The sequence below is a fragment of the Sinocyclocheilus rhinocerous genome, unplaced genomic scaffold, assembly GCF_001515625.1.
Source record: "Sinocyclocheilus rhinocerous isolate Xijiao unplaced genomic scaffold, SAMN03320098_v1.1 scaffold2065, whole genome shotgun sequence".
NCBI classification, from domain to species: domain Eukaryota; kingdom Metazoa; phylum Chordata; class Actinopteri; order Cypriniformes; family Cyprinidae; genus Sinocyclocheilus; species Sinocyclocheilus rhinocerous.
In genome coordinates, this window is record NW_015639526.1 from 81,767 (window position 1) to 99,402 (window position 17,636).

General features: G+C 37.3%; 2 protein-coding genes across 10 annotated transcripts in view; one reads left to right on the top strand and one right to left on the bottom strand.

Moving 5' to 3' along the window:
- Positions 1-1,866: 1,866 nt before the first annotated feature.
- Positions 1,867-6,338, top strand: shhb (sonic hedgehog signaling molecule b). The gene is made up of 3 exons (XM_016567073.1): positions 1,867-2,322; positions 4,215-4,476; positions 5,249-6,338. The coding sequence occupies exons 1-3, from the start codon at positions 2,014-2,016 to the stop codon at positions 5,926-5,928; spliced, it is 1,251 nt and encodes a 416-aa protein (XP_016422559.1). The 5' UTR covers positions 1,867-2,013; the 3' UTR covers positions 5,929-6,338.
- A 3,000-nt stretch (positions 6,339-9,338) lies between these two features.
- Positions 9,339-17,636, bottom strand: part of rbm33b (RNA binding motif protein 33b) — a 28,607-nt gene continuing 20,309 nt past the window's right edge. For 4 of the 9 annotated variants that reach the window (XM_016567075.1, XM_016567080.1, XM_016567079.1 and 1 more), the window contains exons 12-15: positions 15,209-15,391; positions 11,923-12,084; positions 9,989-10,023; positions 9,828-9,865 (exon numbers count right to left, since the gene is read on the bottom strand). In XM_016567075.1, the coding sequence (XP_016422561.1) occupies positions 11,926-12,084; positions 15,209-15,391 (342 nt within the window). In that variant the 3' untranslated portion in view covers positions 9,828-9,865; positions 9,989-10,023; positions 11,923-11,925. Of the gene's footprint in view, positions 9,866-9,988; positions 10,024-11,922; positions 12,085-12,108; positions 12,234-15,208; positions 15,392-17,636 lie in introns of those variants that run through there. The other 5 variants (XM_016567081.1, XM_016567083.1, XM_016567082.1 and 2 more) reach the window with 5 other exon arrangements.

Below are 17,636 nucleotides of genomic sequence, written 5' to 3' on the forward strand. Positions count from 1 at the left end.
TCAAAGGGAGCTGAGATTTCAGTCCTAACTTAGAAGAGCATAACCCTTGTGTCGGTTCATTTAAAAACAAGTCTCACTCAGAGCTGTCAGGACAGCCAAATGTAAGGATGTCCTTTTCCACCATCATCCCATCTAAATCAAAAGGAATGGTTTCATTAACAAATTGAGCTTTTGTTGAGTTAAGGTCACCTCATCCTTTTAAGAGTGATTGTGGGACTATATATTTTGCAAGAAGAGGACAATGAAGTGTATATGTGTACTGTTGTGTAGCACTGGATATCAAACAAATAGATTTTCTTTTATCTCATTTTAAGTTGAGCATCTAAACATAAAAAAATCAAAGTTTATTAAAGTTTTTTTCAAGATACTACTTATGATTTCTGTTTGAAGAGATTAAATGGCCATTTCATTTTATCATGGGACACTTGAAAGTCACCTGTTTCAGAACTGATCTCATAGTCTAACATATCCTGTTAACAGATCCTTATAAACATACACCTCTTATAAACTATTTGTGTATATATTCAGATCACCTAAATAGATTTGTTTCAGCAAATGAAGACAGAAAATGTTGTATAAATATGTGCCTGAACGCTGCATAAATAAACAGTTTAGCCAATTAATTTTAAGAAGAGTGGAACGGATTTTGTGTTCTCAAGTGTAACTGAGTCATCTGTGGGTCAAATCATAGAGTGGCAAGAGGGTGAGTTTTTGCTCACTCACATGCCAATTTTCAGAAGCCCTTGAAAGTCAAAACCAGGTAGGTGTTATAAATTCAGAGATGCACCACTCATTCACTTTGCCTACCAACAAAGCCCCTCCACAAAACAAAATACCATCAATGAGGGTCAAAGGAGATCAGATCAAATCTGATAGTCGGATAAGATGCTGAGATATTTAAGGCAGCACAAACAACAGTGCATACAATCAACAAACTTAACACACAAGAAAGTTTTCAGCAATAGAACATTACATGAATTATGGTCATCTTGATGGTAACTTTTACCTTATAACAATATTTTCTATTAGCAATTCTATTAGGGTTTTTTGTTGTTGTCCTTTTTAGTGCATAAAGACAAAAGAGTAAATAGGAGGAGTCTGTAATTTAAGCTAATCTTTCAGATGTCATCATCACACAAGATCTAAACTCTAACTCCAAGACAGAAATGTATGACTGGACTTTGGATGCCCAGATTAATCCCTACCAAAGACAAACAGAAAAAGGATGGGTACAAAGGATACATAGGCCAACAGATTTTGGGTCCTGTGCCTCTGTTAGCAGCTTCATGAGGTCTACACCAGTCTTGAAGAGAAGTTTCTTAAAAAATTAAATAAAAAGTAATTGGGAAGGAATGGAAGGAACGGAAATACAGCACAAGGATACAAGGAGTCATTTCATTTTTCACAAGGATTTGGTTTTAATTACAAAAGGATGTCTAATTTGTCATATTAACCTCAAGAAATATATAATCTGTTAAAAAAGGGTGCACTAAAACCAATAAAAGGGCTGATTTGAAATAATGCAATTCTGATATACCACATATTGTAAAATATCATTTTCATAACACTCCGCTTATTTGAAACCGATATTTTCTGTCACATGAAATCCTGTAAACTCGAGTTGACCATGGCAACGTGAGAATATGCTTTTGTCATTTCTGCAGAAATGAAGGAGGTATGGAGACAGTCTTTGCTTGGATGGCATCATAGTTGGACGGCACTCCGTCGAGTCAATAGACTCCCTCCCCCTGGCATAGATTTGCTCTGTAATTCATATGGGTAGACTGCCTCTACTCATAAGCGTCTGACCCTACCTCCCGTCAAACTAAGTCGCTCTTTCGTCTCCCACTTAGCTGTGACAGCCAGCCTCCAATGTGCTCAGTCAGTGGCTATCGAGAGCGGTCGTTATTGCACCTGCTTCGGTAGTGGTCGTTGGGCAGCATCCATCCGGTACGCGCGAGAAGACCCTGTGAGAGACTAAACTTTACATTTCCGAGGAGATCATTTAACGTCATGGACGTAAGGCTGCATCTGAAGCAAATTGCTTTTCTGTGTTTTATCAGCCTGCTTCTGACGCCTTGTGGATTAGCCTGTGGTCCCGGTAGAGGTTATGGAAAACGAAGACACCCAAAGAAATTAACCCCTTTGGCTTACAAGCAATTCATTCCCAACGTTGCCGAGAAAACGCTCGGGGCCAGCGGCAAATACGAAGGCAAAATCACAAGGAATTCAGAGAGATTTAAAGAGCTGATTCCGAACTATAATCCCGATATCATATTTAAAGACGAGGAAAACACAAACGCTGACAGACTGATGACCAAGGTATGGACCCATGCGTGCGTAATTGCCCAGACTTACACTCTTTTAAATAATGGATGCCCATGTTTGTTGTAAAAGGTTTTTGAGTTTCCAATGTTTTTGGGGAGATTAATAAAAAAAATTGTGATGTTGCATTATTGGTACTTTAGATCAGTGTATTGGTTTATTGTGTTCTTTAACGCGCCAGAACAGAATTTTTTTTTAATAACTAGAAAATAAATGTATTGATGTAACTCCAATAAAATCTCATATTGCATTGGGCTGTAAAAACTTGTGACGGGCCATTTAAACAGGTTTCCAGGTACTTTGGAGACACTGGCAGAGCGCGGTAAAACTATAACTGTTGGAAGTCCGGCACTGCAGTGCATGTATAGCGTAAAACATTTTTATCAAACAGCTGAGCTGTAGTGATATTCTTAATATGAACATTTGCATACATCACAGACTTTACATGGAACGCGTGAGCTATATTTTTGGTATTTTGACTGTTCAGTATTCATAATATTCCGTTTAATTTAAATCAAAATGACCATTCAGCGCTCATTCGGATTTTATTGCTTTGCCATTAGCGCAAAATTGGCACCGTTGGATAATTTAGTGTTAGTGGTTGAAAGCATGTGCTGAGCATACGTTTTTTCTTTTCTCCAATCAGACCCTTGACAGTTAATAAATTAATAAATTAAATACACGAAACACCCCGCCTCCACACATCGTAAGCATTGCGTAATATATATATATATATTTCTGGTGCGCCCTATCAATTAATGCGTTTCCTCAAGATCACATCTGCGATTCTTTATATGAATAGATCTCATGACCTGCTTTTATTGTGTACTTAATGGAAAATGTGGGTCACAAGTGATCTTTGCCACTGATTTTGCGCGTCTAGTAGCCTACTGGATATTACTAGCTCCCGTGGTGAGCGCGCTTATTCCAATCAGCTGCTCGACTGCTTTCTCTGATGACAATGCTTTAAGAGAATTATTTGAAGCCAAATACAGTGCACGTTTCCCTGACAATGTCCAGCAACAAATTAAGCAACTTGCCCTTGTACAGTAAAATAATACACATGTTCACAGTGCCATAGAAGATACTGACATTTAATTAAAGCAACGTCAGCAGTTAGGCGAATCATTGGTGGCAACGTCTCTGTAAAATTGATTGCTCCCGCACAGGCTGAGAGAAAGAACTTGAATTTCCAGCTCTATTTACTCCTCTCGGTTATCGATCGGTCGGTCTGGAGTCTGCGCTCTTGACCTATGGCAACAAACGATTTCCCGAGCGCACACATCTTTTTACGCACAAACTCAGACCGACAATGTGCTTAGTGATGTATATGAATAACTCCGTACTGCGTTAAGGATCAATCTGTTTCTAAAATGATGACATCTATGATGACAATTCAGGGGTATATTCAGAATTACGCAAGCAAATGTGAAAAAAAAAAAACACAGAAACAATATAAACGTCACTTTAACAGTCGTTTGCTGATATGAACGCATATACTCCAACTTTTGTTGCAGAAATTACTCGGAGAGAAGGAGCGACAGACCTTTTGCGCATGCTTTTTTTAATAGCATATTTGAACATTCAGTAAATCTTCCACACTTTAAAAGGAAGGTCTGTGTTGTAAATACTGACAACCTGTCTCTTTCACTCATCCAGCGGTGTAAGGACAACACAGAAACAATATAAACGTCACTTTAACAGTCGTTTGCTGATATGAACGCAGATACTCCAACTTTTGTTGCAGAAATTACTCGGAGAGAAGGAGCGACAGACCTTTTGCGCATGCTTTTTTTAATAGCATATTTGAACATTCAGTAAATCTTCCACACTTTAAAAGGAAGGTCTGTGTTGTAAATACTGACAACCTGTCTCTTTCACTCATCCAGCGGTGTAAGGACAAGTTAAATTCGTTGGCGATATCCGTCATGAACCAGTGGCCAGGTGTGAAACTGCGCGTCACTGAAGGCTGGGATGAGGATGGTCACCATTTCGAAGAATCTTTGCACTACGAGGGACGGGCGGTGGACATAACTACCTCAGACAGGGATAAAAGCAAGTATGGGATGCTATCTAGACTTGCAGTGGAGGCAGGATTCGACTGGGTCTATTACGAATCCAAAGCCCATATACACTGCTCTGTCAAAGCAGGTGAGCGCAATGTCATCACAATAACTGACATGCATTCACCATACAGCTTATGCGATAGGCTAATTTAGATGCATAGCTTAGATATTTGTTTCTATGTATGTGTTAATGTGTTGGCCTATTCTCTGAAAAACATATCCAAAAATCAACAAATAGGTTACATTGTGAAAAGACTGGCCTACTGATGGTTTTCAAATTGCCAAATTGGAGAACCTCTTGGCACCCTTTGTCACCTCACACATCAAGAAAATTAATATTTCAGGTGCCTCAAAACCTTTTGTTTTGACAGTCTCTATAGAGTTATTATGGCAAGACTCCAAATGGTGCCTTGTGCATATTTTTATTTTTTACAGTATATGCTATCAAGGGAATAATTTGTGGATATGGAAACAGAAAACAATTATTGTTAACACACTAAAAAAATGAACCAAAAGCAGCTGAAATAGTAACTGAAATTTAATTGAAATCTAATAAAAGTCCAATTGGCAGGGTGGGTATCTCTGCACCTGTGCAAACAGTTAAACAAAACTAAAGGGATCAGGGAGAAGCAAAGTCTGTAGCCTCAATTTAAATGACAATGTCTGATCAGTTTGTGTTAATTCAGGAGCCAGAATGGCCAGACAAGCGTTTCAACCTTTGCTTCTTTATGGTCTCTACACGAGTTTGGATCATTTCCATGTCAGCACCATCATGTCAAAACATGTGTCAATGCATCGATTTTGCGGAGTGCTTTATAAATATCCGCCTAAGTTGTCTATCTTCGCTTCTATCTCAGAAAATTCAGTCGCTGCTAAATCAGGGGGATGCTTTCCTGGATCTGGTACGGTGACACTCGCAGGCGGGAGGAGGAAACACATCAAAGATCTTAAAGTGGGCGACCGGGTTTTAGCTGCGGACGAGGAGGGAAATGTCTTATTAAGCGACTTCATTATGTTCATGGACCACGATCCGACAACGAGAAGGCAATTCATCGTCATCGAGACGTCAGAGCCTTTTACAAAGCTCACCCTCACAGCCGCGCACCTCGTCTTCGTTGGAAACGCCTCAGCTAGTTCTGGGACAACAGCAACATTTGCCAGCAACGTGAAGCCTGGAGATACGGTTTTAGTGTCGGAAGGAACAGGCAAGAGCCTCAAGAGCGTTACAGTGAAGAGGATTTACTCTGAAGAGCACGAGAGCTCTTACGCGCCAGTCACCGCTCACGGAACCATAATAGTGGATCGGGTGCTGGCTTCGTGTTACGCGGTTATTGAGAGCCACAAATGGGCGCACTGGGCTTTTGCACCGGTCAGGTTAAGTCACAAGCTGATGACGTGGCTTTTCCCGGCTCGTGATTCAAACGTCACTTTTCAGGAGGACGGTATCCACTGGTACTCAGATATGCTGTTTCACATCGGCTCTTGGCTGCTGGACAGAGACTCTTTCCATCCACTCGGGATTTCACACTTAAGTTGAGACTGCAGCTATAGTATCACTATGTGGGCACCAGACTCAAACGTATCTTTATTTTCTGTAAGAAAAGCCTTAAAGTGTTAATTGAATAATTTATTTGTATTGGATCATCTGTCTCTGGAAACGTACTACACACCGATTCAAGCATGATGTGACCGTTTTTGCGCATTTTTGTGAGATTATACGAAATAAGAGAAAGCAATGAATTTACAGGGCTGTATACAGTGTGCAACCCGACTGATCTATTTTATTGGATAAGCATAGGATGGCGCTCAAAAATTATATTTTTATACACAGATATGTATATTAGATTTTTGACGGATCTAAAAGTATTTCCAGAATCATATTTCGTTATTTGAAATAGTGCAAAGTTAAATTTATTTAAACAGTTGCGATGTATCAACGAACTGTTCATGTCATTATGTCGAGCATGTCAAGTGTCATTGTTTTGACCACTGTTTCAACGTTTGTGTATTCATCACTACACTAACACTTTTTGTTTAAATGTACATTTCTTGACAAAAGTAGGCTACTCAAAATAAATTCATGGTACGCATTGTGCAAATTATTCGATGACCTTAAAGGAAATTTAAAGGAAACATTTTGTTATTCACGTGGAATACGCAGCCTATAATTTTGAAAGTGGTAAATAAGTAGCGGATCCTACGCGACTTTTGTTCGCTGCGGTCTACTTCTTTCACTTGGACTAACTGATAGGCTAATCTAACTTTACTGAATCGCTTGTATACGCTGCTTACAAAAAAAAAAAACGACATTTTTTAGGACCCTCCCCCAAGCTCTCCATAAATTCCTCTCGCGTAAAAGGTGCTAAAAGTATTTTTAAAAGTTTTAAGAAATAGAAAACCCAATTCAGAACTTGGATTAGAAATAGCAAAGAACTAGATAACAAAATATATAATTGAATACTACAAGTCCATAAATGCTATGCACTTCAAAACTGAGACATAGTCTATTTGTTAGCATGAACATTTGGCCTCGATCCTTGAAATTTTTTTTAGTAAGCTGTCTCAATTTTCGACTTTAGACTAAACTTATTATTAAATGTCTATTCATAAAGTAAAAACACTGATCACCAATTTCAAAGTGTTTGTGTTCCCGTTCTGATAACCAGTACTTTATGGTACACATCACAACAAAATGCCTTGATGCTTGATGATACTTTTAATGTGTCTATTATGCTTATGCAGCAAGAGTATCTCACACAGCTGATGTCGTGCGACATCTACTGGCTTTTTACGGCTCTGTCACACTGTGTGATCCAGGTTTCATTATGATTCCTTATTATATGATTTTCCCCCCTAAAATCCCATAGAAACAGAGAAAGGTTATCCTTAGGTTTAAAATGCTTAGTATTTGAAATGTTTTTATTTTTATTTTTAAATCCAACATCCTGTCAACATGAAGTATCATATTTACCTTAGATCTTTACATTGACTTAATCACTACATAAAAAGCAGCTTGCTTTTCAAATAGCAGATCATTAGCTAAAATAAAGACGGAAACCTGCGCAATATTAAAGTTAATTAAAATGTTCTTTCCTATGTAACCTTTGACATGATTGTTAGTGCATTCCCGTGGCAGTTGGCCTAACATATGTTAGGGGAGCACCAAATATAAAAATCAATAATTTTGTAGTCTCCCAGTAGACATGAGCAAAACGTATTCCTGAAAGACCTGAACAGTCTTGGAAGAAATATGATTCATGTAGAAAATAGACACAAAAAGGTCTTAGTGAAGAAAGAAACACCAGAGTTTTAAACTGCAAGTATTGGTGAAGAACTGATAACACGTTAGGCATGATGTAGATGGGAATGGAGACGATTGAAAGGCCATTCAACTCATTTTACAAGAGCTTATGTAGAGATGTAGAAAGGCCCATTCACGTAAAGCTCTAAGATAATTGAAAGCAATGAAGCTCAACTTTGGCACAAGTTTAAGCAGTGACTAGCTCAATAACACTGCCCACCTGAGTCAGTTAATCCATCAGTCATCAATCAGACACCAGGCACAAAACCTGTGATGAATGATGCAGACAAGCCGGGAGATACACTGGTATGCTGATCTTTTTCCCTCAACATTTTACTCAAACACAACATTGGCGGTGGTGGGGAGGGGGACTCAAATTGCTTAATGAGAAAAGTAAGTAACATTTAGAGAGTGTTGCGACAAGGATTGAAATTCCACTCACATTCTGCTTTTGAGGAGGGAGCGGTGTTGACTCTGTGTGGTTGAGACTTGCTGGAAGACACAAAAGGAGCTGCGTGGAGACAGAGGGATGACCTTGGGCCCGGCCCAGGTACAAAAGCACTGCTAAAGGAACATTCCAGGGGACCAGGAAAACAAACTAGCCCCTAATCCTCTCTCTATCCCACAGTCTGCCGGATTAGAGCAGGGCCACTCTCTGCAAATGTTGACATTCCCTAACACAAGACGTTAGCGTCTTGGAAAATATTTCAGAATGAAACGTCTGTTGCAAGCAAAAGACCAAGCACAATAGGCGTGGCGGTCTTGTTTTATCTAAGAAGCAGTGAACCACATATTCTTTCAGTGGTCTGTGTGATTCGAGATGGAAGGTTTTTTCTTCTTTTTTGGGGAAGCTAAATCAACATCTCCATCAGTGTTTGAAAACATAACTGTTTGAGTTGGTTAAAAATGGCAAATTCTTAAATTACTTAAGAATTGGGATTAAACAAGAATTCACAGCTTTTTCAAAGCACAATCAATAAAGAAAAATTATATGATTTTAAGTTAAAACACAAAGCTCATGAAACATAACTATTAAAAATCCAAACTAAATATTAACAGCCTAATAACAGCCTGCTTAAATTTCAACTTTAACATTTAAAAAATAAAAAATAAAATTATATATATATATATATATACAGTATATATCAAATTTATTAATAAGTCCAATTTATTAATTAACTGAAACAGATCAAGCAAACTGGCCACTAGATGGTGCTGGACATCTGCATGAGTAAAACATGTTGCCTAGGCACACTTTTGTCAGAAAGATGAAAATTCTGTCATAATTTACACACTCAAGTTGTTCTAAGCCTGTACGAATTTCTTTCATCACAAACACACACAAGAGATTTTTTTGAAGAATATGGGTAACTATATATATATTATTCATATTATATTACTATATTTACCTTATAGTTTCTTTCTGTCTGACCTAAGATGAACCAAATAAAAGCAAAAAATAACAAAATACAAATAAAAAGAATAATAATATGGGTAACTGAACAGTTGATGGTCCCCACTGATTTCCATAGTATTTTTTTCCTACTATGGAAGTCAATAGGGACCAACAAATGTTCAGTTACCCACATTCTTCAAAAGAAAAGAAATTCATGCAGGTTTGAAACAACTTGAGGGTGAGTGAACAACGGCAGAATTTTTGGGTGAACTATACCTTTAATGCTTATTAAAACATTACTGGCAGTTGTCAACAGGCTATAATTCATCATCATGATGTCACCTTTGTTTTTATAGGTCATTTTTATCTGCACATTCCACAGAGACAAAACTTGACTAAAACTGAAAAACATTTATGGGGAATAATACATCGGTAAGAGTGACTGTATAAAAGTATCAATATATCAAAGAACAAACAAATTCAAGGGTTTCTTGCTAAATTACATGAACAGCCACGCAGGAACATGCAAGCAGTGTAGGTATTTAATGGAAACCAAGGAGCAAAATGCCAAACCACTGTCTTCAACAATCACAAAAAAGGCAAATATTGCATCATAACAAAAACGTTGCCAAACCTGTGAGAACACTGAAAATTTTCTACTCTGCATTTTGTTGGATAAGGCTTGATTTCCAAGAGGTTCAGTGGTTTAGTCTTACTATGAAGTTGACATGGGTTTGATCAGTAACAGACTCCGTTCTCAGGCCGGAACTGAAGGGTCTATAACAGCCGAGACAAAAAGGGAAAAAAAGAGGGCTTAAGCATCATGGTATATGGTACCCAATAACACAAACAAATATGAATGAAACAGGAACATGCTGGGAAACTATGGCATCTACTTACATGAAAGCGCTGCGTTGGTTTCCCCTGACAGCCACCTGTGTCAAAAGAAGGTTATAAAGGTCAGATCAAAGGTATGACCCCTGAGGGACACTCATTAAAAAGTAATGATGTCGGGCTGGCGCCCATTATCACGTTCCAGTAGCGTTCTTGGTCCATTTTTATTGGGTGACAGTGGGCCTGCTGCCTGTCAGGGTCAGCGGTGTTTTTGTAATGCTTGTGACATCATAAAACCTCCAGCTCATTAGAGGCCACTGAGAAGCAATGTTGCATGTAATAACCGCTCGCTTTAACATTCCAGGTAGCTGTTTGGTCACTGCAGGACGCTGTGGGTGGTATAGATCCTAACGTTTAGCAAATGCTTGGAAATGACTTTTGTGTAGATCCCATCCTGTCACCACGGATGTTGCTAAATGAATCCCACACTGATTGTTTCATTGATCATCAACAGTGAATTCAATCAAGTGAATGCTAAAAACATAGGCTACTCCAAAACCCAAAACAAAGGAGAATGAATGGAAAGCTAGACTACCGTTCAAAAGTTTAGGGTTAGTTTTTTTTTTTAAAAGAAATTAATACTTTTATTCAGCAAGGATGCATAAAATTGATTAAAAGTGACAGTAAAGACATTTATAATGCTACAAAAGATTTCTATTTCACATAAATGCTAATGCTATTAATGCTAAATATTAATTTCTATTAATGAAAGAATCCTGAAAAAAATTTAACATGATTTCCACAAAAATATTAAGCAGCACAACTGTCTTCACTGATAACATGAAGAAATATTACTTGAGCACCAAATCAGCATATTAAAATGATTTGATCATGCCATCCCAGGAACAAATTAGAAAATATATTTTTAATTAATATATTATTAATATATAATAAAATGTATTAAAATAGAAAAGTTATTTTAAACTGTAATATTTCACAATATTACTGTTTGCACAGAATTTTTGATCAAACAGGCTTAAAAAAAAAATCTCAGTGACCCCAAACTTCTGAACAGTAGTGTATATTTTGCTGTACCTTTGGTAAAAAATGGCTAAAAAAACAATAAAAAGAATAAGTTTTCATTCAAATTTGTGTATGAATTATACCACATACTGTATATGCATGGTCATTTAAATCATATTAGATGTTACCTTTTGATTGGAGAGAAAGTTTTTCAAAAGTGCCATTATCACTTGCTTTAATGCTTTAATAATTTGATAGAAATATCTTTAAAATTGAATTATGAGTAATTTCATCTCTAAAAGAAGGTTTTACAATAAGAATTCAAAAGGAAAACAAATACTGTTTTTTGACCAGGTTCAAAACTGACATAAAAAATGGCTTAATTAATTGTTTTAAATTAATCCATCAAATATCCACATCCATAAAACTTACAGCACAGCTAATTGTCCCTCTTGACCTTTCTGTATTCAGCTTTACCTAGAGCTCAACAAGTCGACAAAGGCTACCCTCTAGTGGACTTTTATAAAATTATAACCTTATGCAGCCTTGGGAAGTGCATATTCAGATTTCAAAGATATGCCTTCATATCTCACCAAGACTATTCCACTCACAAAATGATGAGACAAGTGAAAAGAGTGTTAAGAACACAAATAATAGGATTAACATCTTATGCAATAATAACACAATGCTAATAAGTGATCATGTAATTTCTACTTTTCTTCAAAACTAATTTCATTATCATTGTTTTGTTATTACACTGTTACTACATTAGCATTTAGTATATCAGCTAACCAAATATAATGCACTGTGACAGCCACAGGAAAAAGGGCTAAATTGTTTAATCTGGAAGAAAGAAAACACACCCACTCACACACACTGAGCAAAACACATTAAAAAGCTGTGATTCAGCTGACTGCCGTGCAAGCGTTGCTCAAGGCAGTGCTATGATGCCTCTGTGTCAGCGAGTGAACAATCACCTCTCACTCTCTGTGCAGTAATGCACAACATGACAGCCGAACGCCTCTCAACCCCGTCAAGCCTTTAGATCCGCGCACACCAGGGATAGAGTCATACTGTGCAGACAGGCACATCAACAGACCAGGCAACAGCAGGTGATTGGCTGCAGTCAGGATAGGGAACTATGGGGGAATACTTCATCCTCAGAGCTTCCTACTTCCTGCTCAGCCATCCGACAGGCTTGTGCATTACAAGTAATTACATATCAATGCCAAAAATGCACTCTGTGGCATGCTCTCAAAACAGATAAAGTAGACATCAGTAATGAAAACTAGAAGAGAAGATGAAACATACTGTTAGGTCAAACATGATTAACTTTCTTTCTAAAAATGTATTATTGTTTCTTTCAGATAGTGTTTCTGTGTCTCTCTAATTAACGTTAGTCTCACTTGTGGCCACATTTCTCACCTCTTCCTCAAAGTATTTCTCAAAGTAAATGTCTTTTTTACTGTTTTTGTGTTGCTGTAACTTAATTTAGCTTTCTCGTATGATAATTGTAATAATTATCATGGATTTATTTATTAATCAACAGTAATTTTAATTTATTTTTTTACATTTAATATTTTAAATATTTGTTTTTTATTTTAATATTATATTAATATTGTATACTACTGATCAAAAGTTGGAGGTCAGTAAGATTTATATATATATATATATATATGTATATGTATATGTATATATATATATATATATATATATATATATATAATGTATCACAGTTTCCACAAAAATATTAAAATATTAAGCAGCACAACTGTTTTTTAACACTAAAAAGAAAATTTTCTTGAGCAGCAAGTAAGCAAATTAGAATGATTTCTGAAGGATCATGACACTACGGCTGCTAAAAACTCAGTATCGCCATTAAGCATTAGAAACTTCTCTTTTCATCTTACTAAAACCTTAATATGTTATTAAACTACTGTAGAAATCCATTGAGCACACTGTACTTGTATTCCTAATCCTTACAGCCTCGTTTTAATTTCTGTCAAAAATTATACATGGTGCCTGCCCTGACTGCTGCCTAATGTTAAAGGTGCAGTAGGAGATCTTGGAAAAAGCTAACTTTAGCCTGTGCGGCGTTTGTTCTATTCGACCGTAAGTGCCCTGGGAAGTGTACATCACCGAATATTCCGCCATGATTCCAGTTCAAAGCGAGCGAATGTATGTTCCATACAAAGGGCATTAAAGTGTGCGAGACGTAAATTTAAATAGTATTTGCAGAGGTATATTATGTCACACTTCACACTTCTCTAGTAAGTTTCGTCTGTGTGTGAAGACGCTGCGCAGCGCAAATCCGTGAATGAATGTTCCGATGTGAAGTAAATTTCAACGAATTTCCCAGGTTGGAATTGGGAACCACTGGGATACATCATGTTTCATTCTTTATAGTACAGTTAGTAAATGTACTACAACTTTATAGTACAGTTAGTAAAAGTACTACAATACCAGGAAGGAAGATCGGGTTGTTGATGTTTGTCTGCCATTCTCGCTCTGTCTGCACAGCGTGCGTGAACGCGCTGATGACGTATCCTGTCTGCGCGAACCCGGTGCGCAGAGGTATGCTAATACATACGTTGACAGGCAGGTAGGAAAGCCAATTAAAACGCTCGGACCGAGCGTTTTGACTGGACGAACATTTCTTGGTCCTACGCATTCCACAGAATATATAAATACAGATAAATACATTTAGACCACTTAACTTAATGATTGCTATCGGGATGTGAAGAGACTTTCAACCAGCATAACAAAAAATGTTTCTGAAGACAATCACCTATTGCACCTTTAACAAACTTAACCTACAGTTTTACTAAATTACATAAACTAAGATATAGAGATGGAAGAGCATTTATATCCAGCGGCCATACTGTACTTTTGATGACATCACCGGAACCATTTTAGAAGATACTTCAAACAATGAGAAATCGAAGATGTTTCCAAGGAGACAAACCCCAAAAGCAGAAGAATGCAGTGCCAATCTTGTGAAACTGCCTGCTCGTTTTATTTCAAACGTCTGCACCAGGACAGCGTGTCATTAACCGCACTAACTTTCACAAAGGGGTTAAGCTGTTTCACAGTAAATTGCACTGATCGTATCAGCTTTCCAGGGTGAGTAGACGGGCCTGACAGTGAGTGGTGGAGTTGGGAGGGGAGTGGGGATTTGACCTACCTGAATGGGTCTTACTGACATCAGCAGGTTTTTCAGATGGACCCCAGCGGTTGATGAAGAAAGCCCTTCAACTGACACCAGCTCTGCAGCCTTGCCCATTCTCTCCCCCCTCTTCCCGCTCTACTGCTCGTCTGTTTGCCTGGCACCAAGTGGGCACTGCCCATCTGGCCCTCTCCGACTCTACCTCACCCCTGAACAACAACCTGCAGCGAGCGCCAGGCGCACACCGAGACGACCAATTTAGTTTGCCCTTCTGGCGTCTGCTGATGTTTCAATACGGACGAGATGCCGCAAGGTTTTTTGACTCTATTGACTAACAAAAGAACAGACCTTTGTGAGGGTAGACGCCATATTTAACTTTACACTAATGGAAACAAGGCTGTAAGGGACGGACATACAGTCTGGTCAATGGATCTTATAGACCTTAATCAGAGTAGAATTCTACGATGATAAAAACATAGCTGGGAGGTATAGATTTACAGTCTTTATAATGAGATACGTTGTATAAAGGTCCTAGAACACATTTTCAAAACTCAAAATTTTCAACGTTTTTTTTTTTTAAAGATTCGTTAGCTAAACATTTGTTAACAGTATAATCCATGAACACACAATCCAAAAAAAAAAACTTCAATGCCATCAAATTACATATGGCATCTATCCAGACAGAAGATGCTGTAACATTTACCACTGCTCTGCAAAATTTCGTGGGCGAAACACACTAGCCTAATTTCAATAAGAATACATGCGATCAGTTTTGCATGAGTGAAAAAGTTCCCCAAACAGATTTCTCTTATGTTCAAGTTGATCACGAAAATTTGATGCATTGGCCAACAGAAAGTTGCTTGGTTTGACAGTGACTTCGGGGCTTCATATATCGCTACACTATTGAAAATGTATCCTTTTGTTGCCCATGAAATGTCACTGAAATAGTTGATGTGAGGTTTAAACTCCCAGATATGCAATTAACAAGTTCCATAGGTAAACTGAACAGAAATATGGACAATAAATTATAAGGATTAAAGAATATAGTGGAGCACTCGCCCACATTCACAACATGATAAGGACAGAGACACAATTACCTCATCCTGGGGCTGGTTTGGGCCGGATCCCCTTCCCTGTTTGGGACAATTTAACTTGAGACTCTGTTGCAGAAATGAAGGTGTTGATGAATCAGGCATTCTGAAGGTGACAATTCTGGGCTTCGTTTTAGTCACTGTGTTAGTCTCTTCGCTCATCTGTGGTGTGAGATCACAACTCACACTCTGTACAAAAAAAAAACAAAACAAAAAAACAACAACAGCAACAACAACAAAAACAGGAATGTAAAAAAAAAGGAAAGGAACAGTTATAACTTAAGTCTTGATTCATTATTATAGTATGGAAAAAAATACTATGGAAGTCAATGGCTACCAGCAAGTGTTTGGTTCAAAATATCTTTTTTTGTGTTAAGGTTTGGAGCGCCATGAAGGTGAGTAAATCACGTCAAAATTTTCATTTTTGGGCAAACTATCCCTTTAATATGAATCTTTTCCCCTCTTATTAAGTTATTTTCCATCCCCAATGGTGGCATGCAGGTCTAAAGATGGACTTGAGCTCTCAGTGTATTTTCAGTCCACTTCCATGTGTCTTCCTGACCTTCCCATGCTGCATCTACCTTCCTGTTGTCCTGCCGAGAGTGTCCCACCTCCCACCTCAGAGCTTAATGAGCATAAACAAATCAGGAGTCCCCGTGACTCTCTCTGCTTCTCTCTCGGCTGGCTGGGGCTCAATGTCACACCTGACCACTACACTGCTGTGAAAGCAGTGGGCATCCCCAGGCCTACATTCAAAACAACTGGCCTACAGTGATGTACAACAATGGCACTCCCACAGACTATGTTATGATGTTAGACAACATCACAGCATTTCCTGCAGGAGAACAGACCTGAACATAATTGATTTTTCCCACATGGTCTATGGGACAGTCTGTGTTGTATGTATTAGGATTAGAGTTGTCAACACAATGCAATTAATTTATTATTCAACACAAAACAAAAACACAATAAAAATGCAAATATTTCAAGATTCAAGTCAAGTTACACATTTAAGTTTTCGCTAGACCACAGTAAACTACTACTACTGCCAAACAACACCTACTGAGAGCAGCGGATACAGAATGTGCCAAGAGCTGTATACAACATACACATTTAAAAACAGATAGAGTGCAACAGAAAGGTCTTGAGAGCTGAACTATTTTTACATTTACATTACATTTAGTCATTTAGCAGACGCTTTTATCCTAAGCAACTTACAAATGAGGACAATGGAAGCAATCAAAATCAACAAAAGAGCAATGATATGCAAGTGCTATGACAAGTCTCGGTTAGCTTAACGCAGAACACGTAGCAAGGCTTTTTTTAAATTATATAATAAATAAAAAGAAAACGGATAGAATAAAAAAAAAGAGTAGAGCAAGCTAGTGTTACAGAGCTTTTTTACTTTTGTTAATTGTATAATAAATAAAAAGAAAACAAATGGATAAAACACAAAAAGATTAGAAAAGCTAGTTTTAGTTTTTTTTTTAAAGAAAACAAGCAGTAAATGAACAGAGTGCAAGTCTAAAAGGGACAAGTATTTTTAACTATTAACTTCAACTTAACTTCCAGTATAATATAATGTTTTTGTAGTTGTTTATTTGGGGGGCAAATCTTTTATAATATTGATACATGTGATTAATTTGATTACTTAATTAGTACAATCCCATTCTATAGTTTGTAGTCAGCAACATTATTTGTGTTTCTGAAAATCTTTAATGCTCACCAAGGTGAGTAAAAACAGTAATATTGTGTGAATTTTAATATATTTCAATAAGTAATTTATTCCTGTGATGGCAAAGCTGAATTTGCAGCAACAATTACTCCAGTCTTCCATGTTACATGATCCTTCAGAAATCTTTTTTTGTGGTAATCAATGATGATTTGGTGCTGGAATTTTTTTTTTCATTATTATCAGTGTTAAACAGTTGCGCTGCTTAATGTTTTTGTGGAAACTGTTTGTGGAATACATTTTTGTCAGGATTCTTTGAGCATTTATTTGAAACAGTAACCTTTTGCAACATTATAAAATGTATTTACTGTCACTTTTGATCAATTTAATGCCTCCTTGCTGAATAAAAGTTTTTTAAAAAATCCTACTGAAACTTTCCAACAGTAGTTTATGTGTTAGACTAATTAGAATGCAAAACAGTTTAAGTATGTTAGCACCACCAAATGGTGTGGAGCTGCAATAGCTGCATAGGAACCAAAGATAAAACTTGTTGCCATAATGTTTGTACCCAGTGTGAATCCATACAAATTACAAATGCATACTTTCTAGTCAAAATCTTCACTTTACAATCATTTAGCTGCTTTGAGTGGGATGAATTAAACGATGAAACCCCTTTTGCGCAAAGTCAAGGCATTTAGTAGTTATCCAAGTATGAAGTTCCATTGTATGGAGATTTAAATCCAATTTGGTTTACTGCTCTGG